Source organism: Antechinus flavipes, chromosome 3 (genome assembly GCF_016432865.1).
Source record: "Antechinus flavipes isolate AdamAnt ecotype Samford, QLD, Australia chromosome 3, AdamAnt_v2, whole genome shotgun sequence".
Classification (NCBI taxonomy): Eukaryota; Metazoa; Chordata; class Mammalia; order Dasyuromorphia; family Dasyuridae; genus Antechinus; species Antechinus flavipes.
The window spans coordinates 613821360-613836952 of NC_067400.1; the positions used below are offsets into that span (position 1 = coordinate 613821360).

Sequence of the window (15593 nt, forward strand, 5' to 3'; positions counted from 1 at the left end):
GCCCGAAGGATTTCATCAGGGCAGGGCAGCACCAGGGGCAGGAAGGGCCTGATGCCCCCAGCCTGGCCTTTGAGATTGGCGAGAGATCTTCGTCTGAATGCGGGCACTTTATGGACCTTCTGTCCTCCACCATTAAGGTGATGTGCTGAGCGAAGCGTCGTCATCCAAAGAAGGCAAAGGCTTCATTGTCAGCGACCCCGAAGGACCGCCTCCTGGCCGGAGGTTTGTGACACTCTCTCGGAGGAGCCAGGCCACACGCACAGGCCACAGTCAACACCAAGATAACCAGAAATACCGTTCCGTGGCAGATGTGGATACTCTCAAAACAAAGTCAGTGATCCTCCAGATCCTCCAGACCAAGTCGACACAGACTCTGGTCCTCGGGTGGGTGGTTGAAAGTGAGAAGCACAAGAAAATGGCCAACCCTCCAGTATCTCTGCCAAGAAACCCCCCAATGGGGTCACAGAGAGTGGGACACGACCGAACAACCACAAAGATAGTTGGGTGGCTCCTGAGCTGATCCAATGGACCAGACTATGATTCCAAATGGTTTGGTGGGAGCCCGGGGAGACATCTCAAGTTGAGAACCCTCGGGATCTAGGTTAGGCCTTGAGCTTTTGAATGTCTGGGCAAAGTCAAGAGTCTCTCTGCTTATGAAAAATGCAACTGGCCCAGACGTGACACGTTGCAGGGTGGAATCCACTTGTCTATACGTCCTGGACGGCAAGCTCGGGGGTTTGCCCGTCCTGAACGAGACCATCCGGACAAGTCCATAAAGCCACATACACATAAAGTCCCGCATCCAGTGAAGACGAAAGGGAGATGGAACAACAGGAGATTAGAACCGTTTCAGGGTTCAAGATCACGAAAGTGACACAAGTAAAGAGCAATGGTGAAAGAAGAATGTACCAAAAAAAAAAAAAAAAAAGAATAACGGTGACGTGTAAGATGAGACGAAACCCTCATGAACTGTTGGTGCAGCTGTGAATGCATTCAGCACTTTGGAAAGCCAAGGGACTCCAATGTTCTATACCCAGAGATCTCTCCCTTCGGAATATGATCCAAAGAGGTCAAACACAGAAATGTAGGCCCCATAAACACCAAAATATTCCAAGCAGCATTTTGGAAGCAAAGGATTGGGAAAAAAAAAAAAAAGTAGATGGTCAATGACTGTAAACAGATGGGCCTAAAGAGCAAAAGCAATGGCGCGTTCTTGTAAGGATCACGGGAGTATTTCCTTTATGGGAATGCTGCAGATACTGTGAGATGTGATCAACGTTCCTTCTAAGAAATTATTCTTTTTAGTCTGTGTTACAAGGGGAAAGAATATAATTCGATGATTAAGGGGATATAAAAAAAAGGCATCAATTTTTTAAAAAGATGTGACCATTCCAGGGGTACATGAAGACAGAAATCATGGGGATTGGTGAACTCGATCCAACAGAAGGCTGGGCTCTTGGAGGAAACGACTTTGTTCACGGCGAAGTCTCAAGATAAAGGTAAAAAATGACTTGGAAAAGTGAAAAGGAAATTCCTTGAAGAAAAGAGAAAATCTTAAAGGCGTAGTATAAATAGATGTGACCCACATCCAGTGGCTGACAGCTCAGGTGAACCCCGAGGGACAGGTGGCAGCAAAAAAGTGGTCGGGAAGCAAGCCCGAGAGCCAAGGCTAGTGCCCGAGAGCCAAGGCTAGTGCCCGCTCTGCCCGGGGTTTCTGAGAGAAGGAGATGCACACCTAGTCAAGGAATCCCTTCCATCAAGTAGGCGGCATCAGGCAGAGTCTATGTGGACAAGGGATTCTCTATGGGTGCAAATGACATTTCATTGATTACACTGAACCCTGGAACACTAAAGAGCCATTTCTGAGACCCACAGTCACTCCGGAAACCACACAACAGTGCAGGGTGGGAAAAGCAGCTGGCTGAAAACAGTGACTATCCGGCAAGCAGCCCTCTGTCCTCATGCACTGGTAGCTGCAGTTTGTGCAGACACCAGAAACAGGCTCCACGGGAATGGGAGGAGGAGGACCTGGGCAGAGGCTGCTGTGCCGTCGGTGATCCCCACTGCTTGCTGAACAGCAAGGCCCTAGTAGCCGATGCTCTGGGATTGTGAATAACGGAACACCACCATCGCCGAAGAACCAAAATTGCAGGTGATCCAAAAGGCAGCGGGGGGAGAGGGGGGGTATCTAAACAGAGCAGCCCATTACCAGGGGCAACCTGGACTCCAGAAGTAGCATCCAAGAGGTCACGAGGAAATGGAGGCTCAGAAAAGGAGGTGGGCCAGGCGTGTCGTAGGAGCACTAGAGATAACGGCTGACCCACAGTCTGGGCTGCCCATGTGGAGAGCCAGGGACAGGACAAGGGCAAGCTCTGGGTGGTCCATGATTTCTACCACTGGAGGAAGACTCACATCCAACCAGCCTGGAGCCACGGATGTAGAAGGCAACAGACAATAAGGAGGCCCATAAACTCTTGGCCAGCAAACACCAAGTCTCCTTATTAGAAGGAAAAAGGGAAACAAAAGGCAGGGCCGAGCTAGAGAACAAAGCCACGTATGCGATGTTCTAGGGAAGGACGCTGGGAGGACCGTGGGCAACATCACCCAAGGCATTTATAGGGTCCCCTGCTAGGAACCTCAAGCCCACAAGGGCATCTCTAGAGAAAACGGACCAGACGGCTCAGGGCTTCTGAGGATGGTTCTGGGTGTACGTGGTGAGGGTGGTAAACATCACAGAAGTGGAAACGGTGCTGCCCAGGACTGAGGTGGGGAAGGTCAGCTGGACTGGACCCAGAGGAGTCTCTGTTGCAGGCGATTACGCTGACACTTGGAGGGACTGATGTTCAACGTTTCAAAGAGAGGAAGATGGTCAATAACTGACCTTGCCCAAAGTTAGCCACTTGAATGGCTGCTTTATCTTAACAAAATCTCCGGCTTTTCCAGACAGCTCCCCATAGGAGGCCTCAGAAAGCGCGGCCCCCAGCGGTGGAGACGTACAGACCAAGGTGGGTGCTAGGGAAGTCAGCGCTGCCCACGACCCGCCAGACTTCCTGCTCCAGCAGGCAGGCCGGGACCATCTCCTAGCCAATCTGCTTTCGGGTTAACCAGGAGTCGGAGGGCCGGAGGGGTTAGGACGTGAGCATGACCTTACAAACGGCACCAACAAGAAAAGAGATGCCCTTCGCAGTCCCACCGACAGGGCTGCCTCATTTGGCTCATCCACCTAGGAAGCGACTGAGTGTCCCACAGGGATCAGGGCTGAATCCTGCTGCTCTCGCTGCAGGGAGGGTCAGTCTCCTTCCCTGGGGCTTGTATGGACAGACCCCACTTACTTACTGTGAGAAATGGGTGCCTGGTGTTCTGTAGGACGCGACTCTCGGTGACCGTGTGGGCAACTTCATCCTGGGGACAGAGAGAGGGAGGCGATGGGAGCTCACCGACAGCCTGGCCAACGGCTCCAAGGCCCGTTGGCAGCCACTGCCCAGCAGGGAAAGTTGGCGTCACCTGCTCCCACTACAGGGAAGCCCAGTGCCCAAGCAGTCACTAGGCAACAAGGCACCCTCAGCTCAGGGGCCCCCGGGCCTTCTCATCTAAGCACGTGAAGGCAGGAGGTGGCAGGGCCAGGAGTGGGGGGTGTTTGCGCCCCGGCTCGTGGCCAAGTGCCGCCCACTTGCCACACCCCCGACCTGGAGGCGTGGCAGGTCAGTGGCCCCTGGGGGACCTGGAGCAGGAGCATCAGCCTGTTCCCTTTTATCCATAGCCCCCTGCTCCTGAGAGCTCACCTTAGCAGCCTGCCTCAGGCCCCGAGGAGCGGGGACCACCCTGGGAAGATGGTGGGATTTTTCTTGACAAACCAGGGGTTTCCTTGTCCTTGGGCCCTGTTTGGAGGGGGCTTTCTCCCTTGCCACATGAATAGACCTGCTGTCGTTTTCCTTGGAGCCACAAGGGGGCACCCGTGTCCCCCCTTTATGTGCCCGCCCAGACTGCTTGCATGCTCCTGCCCGTCTCAGCCACAAGGTGCGGCGAGCCTGCTTCCACAGTGGGCACCCAGTGGGCACAGCACTGGCCTGGGGTCGGCATCAGGCCCCGGAGGCTTAACAGCTGTGAGCCTGGGCGGGTCCCTTAGCCCTGTCTGCCTCAGTTCCCTCAACGGTCAAATGAGCGGGAGAAGGAAATGGCCGACCGCTGGCTGGCCCACCTTGGCGATGATGACCTCCTTCCTCAGGATCTTCATGGCATAGTAGCGCCCCGTGGCCTTCTCCCGCACCAGGATGACTTTGCCAAAGGTGCCTTTGCCCAGAAGCTTGAGATAATCAAAGTCGTTCATGGTCTGTGAGGGACGGGGAGGAAGGGCACCGAGTCAGGGCTGGGGGGGGGGGGGGGCTGCTCCTTACTGCTCAGACTGGCAACTCCCCCCCCCTCCCCCGGGTGGGACTCTCACTCCCGCCCTCATCCAGGCCCCATAGAGGGAACATCAGGCAGCCAACACACCCAAGGGCCGGGGGCCCAAAGGCGGCCAGTTTCGGGCATGAGTCTTACTCCCTCCCTTGTTCCCTGAGGGAGCAGCTCATCTCCCTGGCCCAGTCCCACAATCCACGCAGACTCCTTCCTGGAGCAGTCAACCGCCTCGTTCCAAAACTGGAGAGGCCCGGCTGGCACCTGCTACATTCTCACCCGAGGGGGAGCTTGGGGCTGGGGACTGGCCTCCCCGGCCTCCCCGGCCTCCCCGGCCTCCCCGGGCCAAGTGCTCACCGCCTTCGTCCGCGTTTTGCTGACGGCCACTTCCATCTCCTCAGCCACCGAGGGGTCGCTGGGGGAGCCACATTTGTAGTCCATAGAGTCTTCCACAGGCTCCTGGTTCTTCAGGCTGTTGGCCACCATCTGGATGGCCCTCATCCACTCCTCCCTGAGCAGCACAGACACAGAAGACCCCGGGCCATGAGCAGGCCGGAGCCGGCCTCTCCCGCCTGCAGAGTCCCTCCCCCTCACACTCCCACCTCCCCGCCTTTGTGTGGCCGTCCCCCGCCTGCCAGACGCTCTCTGCCTCGCCCCCGTCCTCCCCAGATCCCCCGGCGGTTCTGGACAATAAGCCTCAGGCTCCTGGCGAGGCTGGGGGGGTGCCCTGTCACCTGAGCGGAGGAGCGGCTCCATTCCCGCCCCCCCCCCCATGCGCCGAACTTCAGGGCTCTGGCCTGAGCACAGCCCGCCCACCCTCCCCCACTGCACAACCCCGGGAGCTGAGCGAACCTCCGACCCCGGCCCGGCCTGTCCACCCCGAGCTGCTTTTTGGTTCTGACCCAATGCAGGATTACGTTTCTGTCCTGGCTGCTCTTCCCCTGGTCACTGTGGCGCCCCCTGGGGGGGGGGGGCAGACTGCTCACAGGCCAAGGGTCGGCCCTCCGAGGCCGGGGCTGCCCCGGCCCGAGCCGGTGGCTTGGGGGGCCACGCGCTGCATGCAGGCCGCCTCGGTGCCGCCATGAGGGGTGCCCAGCCAAATGAGACCCCAGGTCATCTCCAGCCCTTCCACGGAAGCCAAGGGAAGTGCTCGAGTCCTGACTACTTATGAAGGGAGCTGGCCCGGGCTCCGGGCCCCCTCCCAGGGTGGCGCCCCTTTCGTTAAAGGCCCCCAGGACGGGTGACCGGGTAAGCTCTCCAGAAGGGCAAGGGAGCTTCCTGGGCCTCCCTCCCTCGGGGACCTCAGTCTCCACAGCTGCCTAATTGCTCATCGAGTCTCTGCCTTCACTGGATTCAGAGCGAGTCCCGGACAGAGGCCCGTGGGGGGGAGGGGGGAGCGGCTGGGTTTGGGGCCTGGAGGGTCCCGCTGGTTCTGCAGTCACATCCTGGGCACCGCTAAGCCAGGGGCCCCTGGGAGGGCTCGCCGAAGTCAAATGGACCAAGCCCATGGGCACAGTCGGGCCTGAGAGCCACGGGCCAGTGGGAGCAGGAGCAGACTGCAGGGGCCCTGCCCGGCGGGCACTGACCCGCGGGCACTCTGGCCAGCGGGCAGAATGCACTTTGCAACTCTTCTGGGGGCAGTGACACAGAGCTCAGATGCCACAGCAGCGCTGGCACTTATGCCCTGCAGGGCAGCAGTCGCCGGCAGTTTGGGGGGAGCCCGATGCCAAGATCGCCTGCTGGGGGAGGAGGAGGGGCTCTCTCCCCACCCCTCTCCTCCCCCTTCCCCTCCCACCACCTTTGCTCTCCACTGCATTGGGCAAGGTCAGTGACTTCTCCTGAGCCCTCTGCTCCCCCTGCCCGGTCCTTGATGTGTTGCCTCATCCCCTCCAGCTCCTCTGCCAATCTCTATCCGCTGCAGGGATGAGGAGCCCCCGGGGAGCCTATGGGGAGCCCAGTGAGCCCCGGCTCTGCTGCCTTCTCCTGCCCTGCTCTCCCTGCCACAACCAGCCGCAGATGTTCTGGAGAACGAGCTGCTGCCCAGGGGCCAGGATCCACAGGTCCCCAGGAAGGGTTTACAGCTAACATCTTGGGCCAGGAGGATCCCACCGGGCTCTGGCCCCCCAGAGGGACCTGCCATGTCCGGGCACCTCTCCCGCCCCATCCACCCCCACCCGTGCGCTCTGGCCTAAGCCGGGCCTGTCACTCCTTGGGAAGCTTCTTCCTCTGTTAGAGCCCTCGTGGGCTCCCGTCTGTGGGGCCGTTCCGTTTCTGGTTCTGACATTCGGGTTCCCTCCAGGCCCGCGCTGTGGCCTCTCCGCGGGGCTCCGGGTCCCAGAGCTCCCAGCTTCCCGCGGGGCCCGGCTTAGGCAGGGGGTGGGACATCGCTGCTGGCCCCGAGAGTGTCCGGCTTCAGAAAGAAAGCTGCCGGGGGGCGGCCTCCTTAGCTTAAGGGAGGGGGTCCTAAGGGCGGTCCCCTCGTGAACCAGAGACACGGACAAGACGAGCCCTTCTGTTCCTTTCTACCCTAAAGCCTGGGCCAAGAGGCCGGGAGGCCCAGCCTGTCCACCAAGCCTTCAGGCCGTGAGGGAAGTTCTGCAGGCGCCTCCCCCCGCGGGAAGCTCTAACAGGGGACGCGCGTCCCAGGAAAGGGAGAGCAGGGGTCAAAAACACTGTCCTGGAGGCGAAGCTCCAACTGGCGCGGGGGGGTGGAGCGCAGGGGTCAAGCTCTGGGACTTCGTCCAAAGCCCTCCTTGGCAGGACCAAGAGCCCGGGGCAGAGAAAGTGGCAGAGAACGGCCAAGTGGGCGCCGGGCTTGGCCGTGACGGTTCCTCGGCAGGAGGACAATTTGGGTTCGACCCCCATCGGGCTCACTTCGCCTCAGGGAGCGGGCCCCAGTTTCCTCCTCTGTAAGACGGGGGCTCCAAGCAAGAGCCTCTAAGGGTCCCCGAGTCCAATCCGTGACCCTCTGATCCAGGCTTCCCTGAGACCAAGAGCCACGAATCCTAGCTGGATTCAACTGGCAGTGCCCACAGTGACTGGGTGCCAGGCGCTGCACTGGGCGCCGGCTCCACAGCAATGAGACAGTCCCCACCCGCGAGAAGCCGACACTCTGGGGGGTCGGACATCGACACCCCGTGAAGAAGAGACTGAGACAAAGGGACCCCGCGGGGGGACGGGGTGCTGGACGGAGCCGGGCCCTGCGGGAAGCTGGGAGCTCCGAGACCCGGAGCCCCACGGAGAGGCCACAGCGCGGGCCTGGAGGGTCTCTGTGGAACCCGAATGTCAGGCGTGGGACCAACCAGAAACGGAACGGCCCCACAGACGGGAGCCCACGAGGGCTCTAACTAACAGAGGAAGAAGCTTCCCAAGGAGTGACAGGCCCGGCTTAGGCCAGAGCGCACGGGTGGGGGTGGATGGGGCGGGAGAGGTGCCCGGAGCCTGGTGGGATCCTCCTGGCCCAAGATCTTAGCTGTGAAGGGGTGCCAGGGCATGGCTTGGGGTGGGGGGGCCATGGTCCCTGCCCAGAGCATCACAAGCCTGTAAGTGGGCCTCCAACCTCCCAAAGTCCCCGTGTGTGATGGTGGGACAAGCCAGACACACGGACACTTTGGGGGGGGTCTCCACCTCCAACCCCTCCCTTGTGCAGAGCAGGAGCTGTAAGTTCTTCCATTTGTCCTAAACTCCGTCCTTCACCCTGTAAGAGGCTTCTGGGCGTTAAGAGCTGGGAAAGGGCCTGAGAGGCGGCTGGGGTGAGCCGCCCCCCTCTCAGTTTTACAGATGGGTAAGCTGAGGCACCGAGGGGCAGTCACTCCCTCAGGAGGCGGCAGCCCCCAGGGCAGGGACCTCCCACAGACCGCAGCTTCCAGGGCCGCCCCTCATTTGGGCCCTGGAAAAGCGGCTCACCGGATTGGAGCGGGAAGGGCCCGTTTTCTAGGAGGCGAAGCCCCTTGGGCAAGGCCGCCCGCGGGGGCTGGCCCTCGTCTCCTGCTCTCACACAGGGAGACAACTGCCCACTTCAACAGCAACCAATCAAGAGCCCCCCGGGGAGGAGGGCATCCAGCCCCTGGGAAGGCCAGGGTGGCCCAGAGAAAGGCAGGCGGGGGTGCAGTGGGGAAGCCCGGGGCTAAATCCAGCCTTTGAGCCCTCCCAGCTCCCCGAGGCTCAGGCCCGCGTGGGCTAAAGGGCCCCGAGAGATCCCATGAGCTTCGGAGAAAGGCGGCTCCCCGGGTTCCCAGGCCTGCTGGGGACGCTCAGGCCGCAGTCACAGGGCAAGGACCCAGAGGACCAGGGGCCGAGGAGGGAGAAGCCCCACCTCTCATCCGGAGAATCCACGTGAAAGGTCCTCTCGATGACCGTCGTCCACTGTAAGCATCGGATGACAAAGGTGTTGGGTCGAGGTCGCTCGGTTTTCATTAGCTGGCATTCTGGAGGGCGAGGGAGGGGCCGTCAGCAGGGGCCGGGTGCCTTCCCCCCAGGGGCCCGCCACCTCCCGGACCGGGGGTCCCCCCTCCCGTGGCCCCCCCCGAAACAGCCGCACATCTGCTTCTGCCTTTTCTGGATATTAAGGCTCCCCTTTCCCTCAGGCTCAGTCCTGAGCCCCATCCCCTGTAAGTGAGGCCCCCCGCCTCCACTCCCTGGGCTGCCCCAGCCCGTGTCGGCCGCACTCCTCCTGGTCACTCCCCAGGCCCAGGCCCATGAGCTGAGGGCAGGCCGCCTCTGCCGCGGGCCCTGTGGGGGGAGGGGGCGGTCCTGGGGACGCCGCAGGAAGGGGGAGTTTCCACCGACTCCCCTCGAAACTTCATTCCACAAACCTGCTACAGAAAAGTTGTTTAAGGGGGGCAGAGTCTGGTCAGGGACCTCCGGCCGCTCTTTGTACCCGATGAAGGACCCGTCGCTTTTTAACAGGAAGTACCGAGGTCGCCAGGTCTTGATGTATTCACCTGAAAGGAGAGGCGAGGTCAGAGCCGCCGGGGAACAGCCCCCGGCGTGGGGGGGAGGGGCTCTGCCCTGGCTGGGCCTGGCAGCTCGGCCTCCCTTTGGAGCTCTGTTCCATTCCGGGCCTGGATGCTTGGGGAGTGACTCATCAGAGAGCCAGCAACAACAGAGACGGGGGAGGGGGCGGGCGGGGGAGGGGGAGGAGGGCCCGCCAGAGAACGGGGAGAAGCCCGAGGGCAGCTTCGGGGCTGGGAGGGAGGGAAGGGCCCGGGGCAGCGGCGGGCGCTGGGCAGGCCCCAAGTATGGCAGAGGTCGCAGGATGACGGGCAGCACCCCAGGAGCCTCCGCCCTACTTGGGGACCTGCTGCCCTGCCCCTCTCCTCTCGACGTTCCTGGCCCCGGGGCTACTGCTCCCGTGGGGACGGGCTGGAGGCTTGTTCTGGGCCCGGGAACAGTCCCTTTCACCCCCAAAAATCTGCTGTGAAGCAATGGCCTGGGCTTGGGGTGAGTGGGGGATGGCGGGAGCTGAAACGCTGAGACCTGGGGTGCTTGGAGGGAAGCCCGAGAGCGCCCCCCGCCAGCTGCCCTCTCCCTGTGGCGGCTCTGAGAAGCGAGGGCCCGGGGGCTCCCCCTCAGGCTGGGCCCCTGGCTCTGACCTCGCCAGCCCCGCGGCTCCAGGCCCAGGCTCCCCACGGGCCCACAGGAAGCGGGTGCCAGCTGTGCCCCCCGGGGCCCGGCCCCCTCACCTCTCTTGTGGAGCCAGCCTTCTTTGACGACGGACACCTCATTCATGGTGGCTCCTGGCCTGGCCACCACCTCGCCAGCGATGGGTCAGAGGAGAGTGCGCCCGGGAGCCGAGGATGGAGCGGGGTCTGCTGGGGAGAGAGGGCCAGAGGTTCCCATGGAAGCCTTCCGCCACCCACCTGGGTCCCCGCTTTCGTCCCCCCCAGTGCTCACACAGCCACGCCCCCACACCCAGGCCCCCATAACCCCCCCCCATCTGGATTAGATCCAAGATTCAGACCTTTCTCCCATGTCCCCGGGACAGGGGGGAATCAGGGCTGCCCCCTCCCCACCCCCATGTCACTCCCTGCCAGACGGCCGGCTCTCGGCCCTGCAGCGCGGGGCACAAACGCAGGTGTCCCGGCCCCTCAGAACTGGGCCCCGAGAAGAAGAGTTGGAAGGGGGTCTCCTGGGAGCCTGGGGGCAGGTGGGACAAGGCCGTGCCCTGGGGTGCCCCCGTCAGACAAGGGGAGACCCCCGGCCTCTCTAAAGGCAGGCCGACAGGCTGAGGTAAGCAGGTGAACCCGACGGCCCGACGCAGGCCGGGCTCCCGAGGGCGGCCCCTGAGAGGCTGCCCCCATCGAGGGGCTCCGGGGAGCACGGGGGCCTGGCTGTGGGGCCCCCGACCTGGGGCTCATGGGCACCCCCCCGCCACGTCGAGGGACGCCCGGGCAACTGCCCAATCACTGGCCTGCAGCAGTTCCTGGGCGTGCGGCTAGCAGGCCTCCGAGGGGCTGCAGCAGAGGGAGAGGGAGCCAGCCAGGGCCAGCTGCCTTCCCCGCCCTGCCCAGAGCTGCTCTGGGAGCGCTGCACCCCGGACCCCTGGGAGGCCGGACCCAGGGACCCGCGCCAGCGGCTCAAGATAGAGCCTCCCTGCCCGGCTTCCTCACACAGCAGCTGACAAATGCCCAGGCCCGCTGACGCCAAGGCCTGCTCCTCTCATTCCTGGAGTGGGGGAGAGGCTCAGAACGGGGTCTGCCGGGGGCCGGGGCAGCTGTGCTCCCGACTGTGCCCCCCCGACGTCCCCCAGCACTTCCCCACACACGTGCTCTCGGGCACCCCCCCCCCCAGCTCAGGGGCAGGAAGCAGAGGAGTTATCCCAGCCCTCCCGTTATCCAGGCCAAGCAAAGGGCACTTTCCCAGTTCGCCTGAGGACAGGCCGCGGGGCCGCCAGCCGGGAGCCGAGGGAGGGCCGTGAGGGGCAGCGAGCGGCCCCAGAGCTGGAAACCCTCCGGGCATCATGTTTCTCCCGCACTCTCCGGGGCGAGGGGGGCAGCACATCCCACTCTCCGCCCCGAGGACCTCCAGGGAGGGCAGGAGCCCCGGACAGGCTGGCCCACAGCCCCCCAGGGGACACGGGAGCCTTTGCCAGGAGCCCCTCAGGGAGGGGCTCCTTATTCCCTCCGTGGCCGAGGTCCTTTCCCAGCTCCCGAGGGACCCAGGCCCCCCCGCCCCCGTTGACAGGCAGGGTCCCGCAGCTCTCCCGAGAGCCCCCCAGCTTGTCTGCTCTCCAGACCCCGGAGAGTTTCTGCCACCCGGCCTGGCAAAGCACTCTGGGAAGGTGAATCTGCTCTTTCCAGTTTGGAGATGAGACACTGGCTGCTCCTGGCCCCGGCCCAGCCGAGAAATGCTGAAACCCGACCTCCCCTGCCCGCAGGCATTCCCAGCTCCCTCTGTGGAGGGGCCGCCCGGGAGGGGGCCTGGGGCACAAGGGAAAGAGCCCTCCGGCTCCAGGGCCGCTTTCCTTCCCAGGCCGGGAGGACAGCGAGAGGCCCGACACCGACGGCCGCTGGCCTGGGGAGGGGCTCCTCCCCCAAAGGGCTCTGGGTCCCCAGCAGGCCATGGATCGGGAAAAGCTCCTCTGGGCCAAGGAGGTGACAGCTGGCGGGAAGTGAGGGCGGAGGCCGGGCCGCAGGGGCGTCCGAGCGGAGGAGCACCCCCTCCCCAACAGCGGAGGTGGGAGGGGCCAGAGCTCGCTGGAAATCTCTCCCCCGTGGGGGCCGACTCCCCCAGGGCGCCGGCTACACTCCCACCTCCCAAGGGCACGGCCTGGGACCGGGAGGACCGACGCCGGCCCGGCGCGCACTTGCCAAGGTCTCCTCTCCTCTGGGAGGCCCGGGCTCCTGGGACTCCCTCGCGCTGCCAGCCGGAACCTTGGGGTCACCTCCTCCGTGCCCATCTAGGCCCCGGCTCTCCCTGCTGAGCCCGCGGGAGGCAGAGGGCACCAGTCATCCCCACCCCAAGCTGGGGCCGGGACCCCCGGGTCTCACACCGCTCCAGGAAGCCCCCACACGGGACAGCCGGCAGCACCGGGCCTGGGGCGGCCTCCCCCGCTCCCCTCCCCTCCCCGGCAAGGAGGCTCACACTGACGGCGCCGCTTCGCCTCGGTCCGGGGGAAACGACCCCTCCCCCTTCTGCCCCCGCCTGCCCCGAGCCCCGGTGACCACCCCGGACACTGCTCCCATCTCCTGGAGAAGGCGGCTCTCGCCTCGGGCCTGGGACCGAGCAGTCACAGGAAAAGCAAACAAGGCCAGAGGGAAGCAGAACCGCCTGGCAGAGGGGCAGCCGGGAGGCTCCGTGCGGGCGCTGGCGAGGAGGGGGAGCCCAGACCAGCTTCCCCGGGGGAGGGGAGGGCCCTGGGCCAGGGCATCCCTGCCCCCTGCACGCCCACAGCATTGGCTCCAAGCACAGAACCAGGTTTGGGTCGTGTCTGTGGCCTCGGGCGGGACCCAAGGCGAGGGAGCCCAGCGAGGGAGCGCGCCGGGGACCTCGGGAAGGGGGCCCACGCCGCCTCGCGGCCTCAGGCCCGGAACAAAGGGGATCCTCGCCGACTCAGCTGTGACACGCTCTCTGAGGCTCCTGGCCCTGCCGAGCCCTTCCCCGTGATGGAGGCCGGCCTCTGGCCTTCAGATAAGAAAGCCTCCTGGTTTGGGCTGCAGCCAGGCCGGCCTATGGGGGGCCTCTGGTGATGGGGCAGCGCTCCGTCCAACCGGGCGAGAGGCTGAAGAGTCCTGGGCTCAGCCTGACCACTGCCTTCCCTCTCATAAGCGCACACCCTCAGCATAAGGCAGGACTGAGGCAGCCCTGCTCCCCAAGACCCCCTGGAGCAGAGAGCCCGCCCAGGAGGATCCCAAGACTTTCCCGTCTGACCTCTCCCTAGGGAAGGGCCCCCTGAGCCTCCCTCCATCCGGAGCACAGGAAAGCCCCGGGGGGCCCGGGGCCCCATCTCTGGACAAACACCCGGCGCAGAGGGAGGCCTCCAGGAGGCTGGGAAGCCAACACGAGCCTCCCTCAGCCCCCAACCTGCTCGCTGAGGGGTCCCAAGGCAGCTGAAGCACATGGGGGAGGGGACTCTAAGGGACAAGGCTAAGGCGAGCCGCCCACAGAGCCAGCGGCCTAACCCGAGAGCCCTGGTGCTCGGGCCTGCTCAATCCTTTAATTACTCATAGTCACCAAATGAGTGTTTACTTGTGTTACCGACTAAGGGCCTTTCTAGACTCCGGGGTTGGGATGAAGTCTGCGAAAATCCCCAGCAAACCGCCATGTTTCTGTGGAGAGGTGAGGAAGGGCTGAACTAACCCAGCCCAGACTTTGCTGATCAGAAACAGCGCGGCCGCCCCCCCCTCCCCCCCATCACAGCCAGTCCCATCTTTCAGCTCGGCCGGTTATCTTGGTCTTGCTTTAGATTACAATTAGACAATAAAACCGATGAACAAAAATAAATGGACAAACAGATCTCACTCAGATGACAGGCTCTGGAGGACAGGAACCGGCTCTGGCCTCTTTTGGGATTCCCGGAACTTGGCTTAGGGCCTAGTGTCTCAGAGGGACTTGGGAGGAAGGGGAGGGGACCCCTTAGCACCCTGCCCAGGTGGGCTAGGCCAAGGACGGCCAGGCACAAATGAGAAAACTGAGGGGCCCCTTAACTGGCCCGCCCGGGGCTCCGTCCGGTCCCACAACTCCAAAGTCTGTGCCAGAGTCACAGAAAACATCAACGATGTCCGCAGCTCGGGCCGGGCGCAGGAAGGAAGCTGGGTTCCGGGTTCAGATCCCGGCCCTGCCACCCTCAGTATCAGGTTAACGCAGCTCAGGCCTCGGTTTGCCCAGATGTGCGCCAGGGAGACCCGAGCTGGCTCCCTCCTTGTCCCTCCCCACCAGGAGCTCACAGGTGTGAGGGAGTCTCATCGAGAGTCACTTCAAGGAAGGCCCTGGGATCACAGGCTTGGGGGGGGGGGGGTTCAGAAGGCCTCAGGACCACATCCTCTTTTAATCGAGGGGGGAAGTGAAGGCAAGAATGGGAAGTGGCCTGCCCAAGGCCACACAGCCGGCCAGCCTCTCCGGGCAATGGCTGCTAAGGCATCCAGGCCAAGCTTCTCCTTTCTTCCATGAAGACCCTGAGACCTGGGACTCCAAGCAGCCTTGTGGTCCCTGCCCCCAACATCAGCAGCGGCTCAGACACAAGGCAGCTGTTCCGGCCCCCTGCATGGCACCGGTGCCAGGGAGAAGGAGCTGGGCCTGGGCAGGCCCTCCCAGACCTGGAGGGGCACAGGAGCGCTGGCTCAGCAGGCCCGGCGCCCCCCACTCCCCAGCCCACAAGCCTGGGCGCCCCCCCGCTGTAAGGCAGGCTCCCTCCACAAGGAGGTGAGAAACTGGCTTGTTGACAGCAGCGCCAGGGAGTTCTTGACCTTACCACATCCTGCCGTCGGCCCAGTCGCTTCACCACGAGGACCCCGGTGGCCACAGCCTTTGGGGGCCACGGTTAGGGGCAGGGTGCAGGGAGGGAGCCTCCCCAGGCTCCTGGGGACCAAAGAGAACATGGCTTCTGGGTACATCTGGGGGGATGGGGATGGCATGGTACAAGATGACTCACCATTAGGAAAAATGGGGCTGGGAGGAAATGAAGAGCAACCCCCCAACTTACCAACCTGACCCCCCTAAAGGCACTCCAGTATTTACCCCAACTCTTCATCCTATCTCTTCCCCTTGCCACGCTGAGGCTTCCAGAGGCCTTCCCAGGCAGAAGGCAGCTTCTTACAGGCACTGGGCTATTACCCGCTGCCAAGGAATCCTTTCAACCTGGCTATGGCTGGAGGGGCATCTGGGCACATGGCAAGGGCCCTCCACCATCTGCACCTCCAACAAATCTGTCCATGAAAAAGCTCGGACCAAAGGCCCAGGGGCCTGACTCCCCCTCCCCGTCTCAGGGGCTGCTTTTTTGGGTGCCCTCGGCTATAATCCTAGCGCCAGTCTTCCGCCACTCCTGGCTCCTGGCTGGGGTCCCCACTTTGAGCCTTTCCTGTGTGCTCAGCACCAGACTTCTTGTTCAAAAAGAGCTCTCCTCACATTCCCCAGAAGTCTTGCAAAGAATCTGGACACAAGGTCCTGCCAACCTAGCCTCAACTTCCCCTTCTTCTGGTCTCAATCTCCCACTAATTCGGGAGAGTAGAACCCCAAACTGTGTCCTTAAGCAGACCCTG

General features: G+C 63.1%; 1 protein-coding gene across 2 annotated transcripts in view; it reads right to left on the minus strand.

The window, feature by feature from the left end:
* The window catches only part of AKT2 (AKT serine/threonine kinase 2), a 29464-nt gene that overhangs the window by 6246 nt on the left and 7625 nt on the right, over window positions 1–15593 (minus strand). The window contains exons 2-7 of one of the 2 annotated variants that reach the window (XM_051989200.1): window positions 10080–10205; window positions 9210–9338; window positions 8711–8822; window positions 4753–4906; window positions 4199–4330; window positions 3337–3402 (exon numbers count right to left, since the gene is read on the minus strand). In XM_051989200.1, the coding sequence (XP_051845160.1) occupies window positions 3337–3402; window positions 4199–4330; window positions 4753–4906; window positions 8711–8822; window positions 9210–9338; window positions 10080–10125 (639 nt within the window). In that variant the 5' untranslated portion in view covers window positions 10126–10205. Of the gene's footprint in view, window positions 1–3336; window positions 3403–4198; window positions 4331–4752; window positions 4907–8710; window positions 8823–9209; window positions 9339–10079; window positions 10209–15593 lie in introns of both variants that reach the window. The other variant, XM_051989201.1, reaches the window with a different exon arrangement.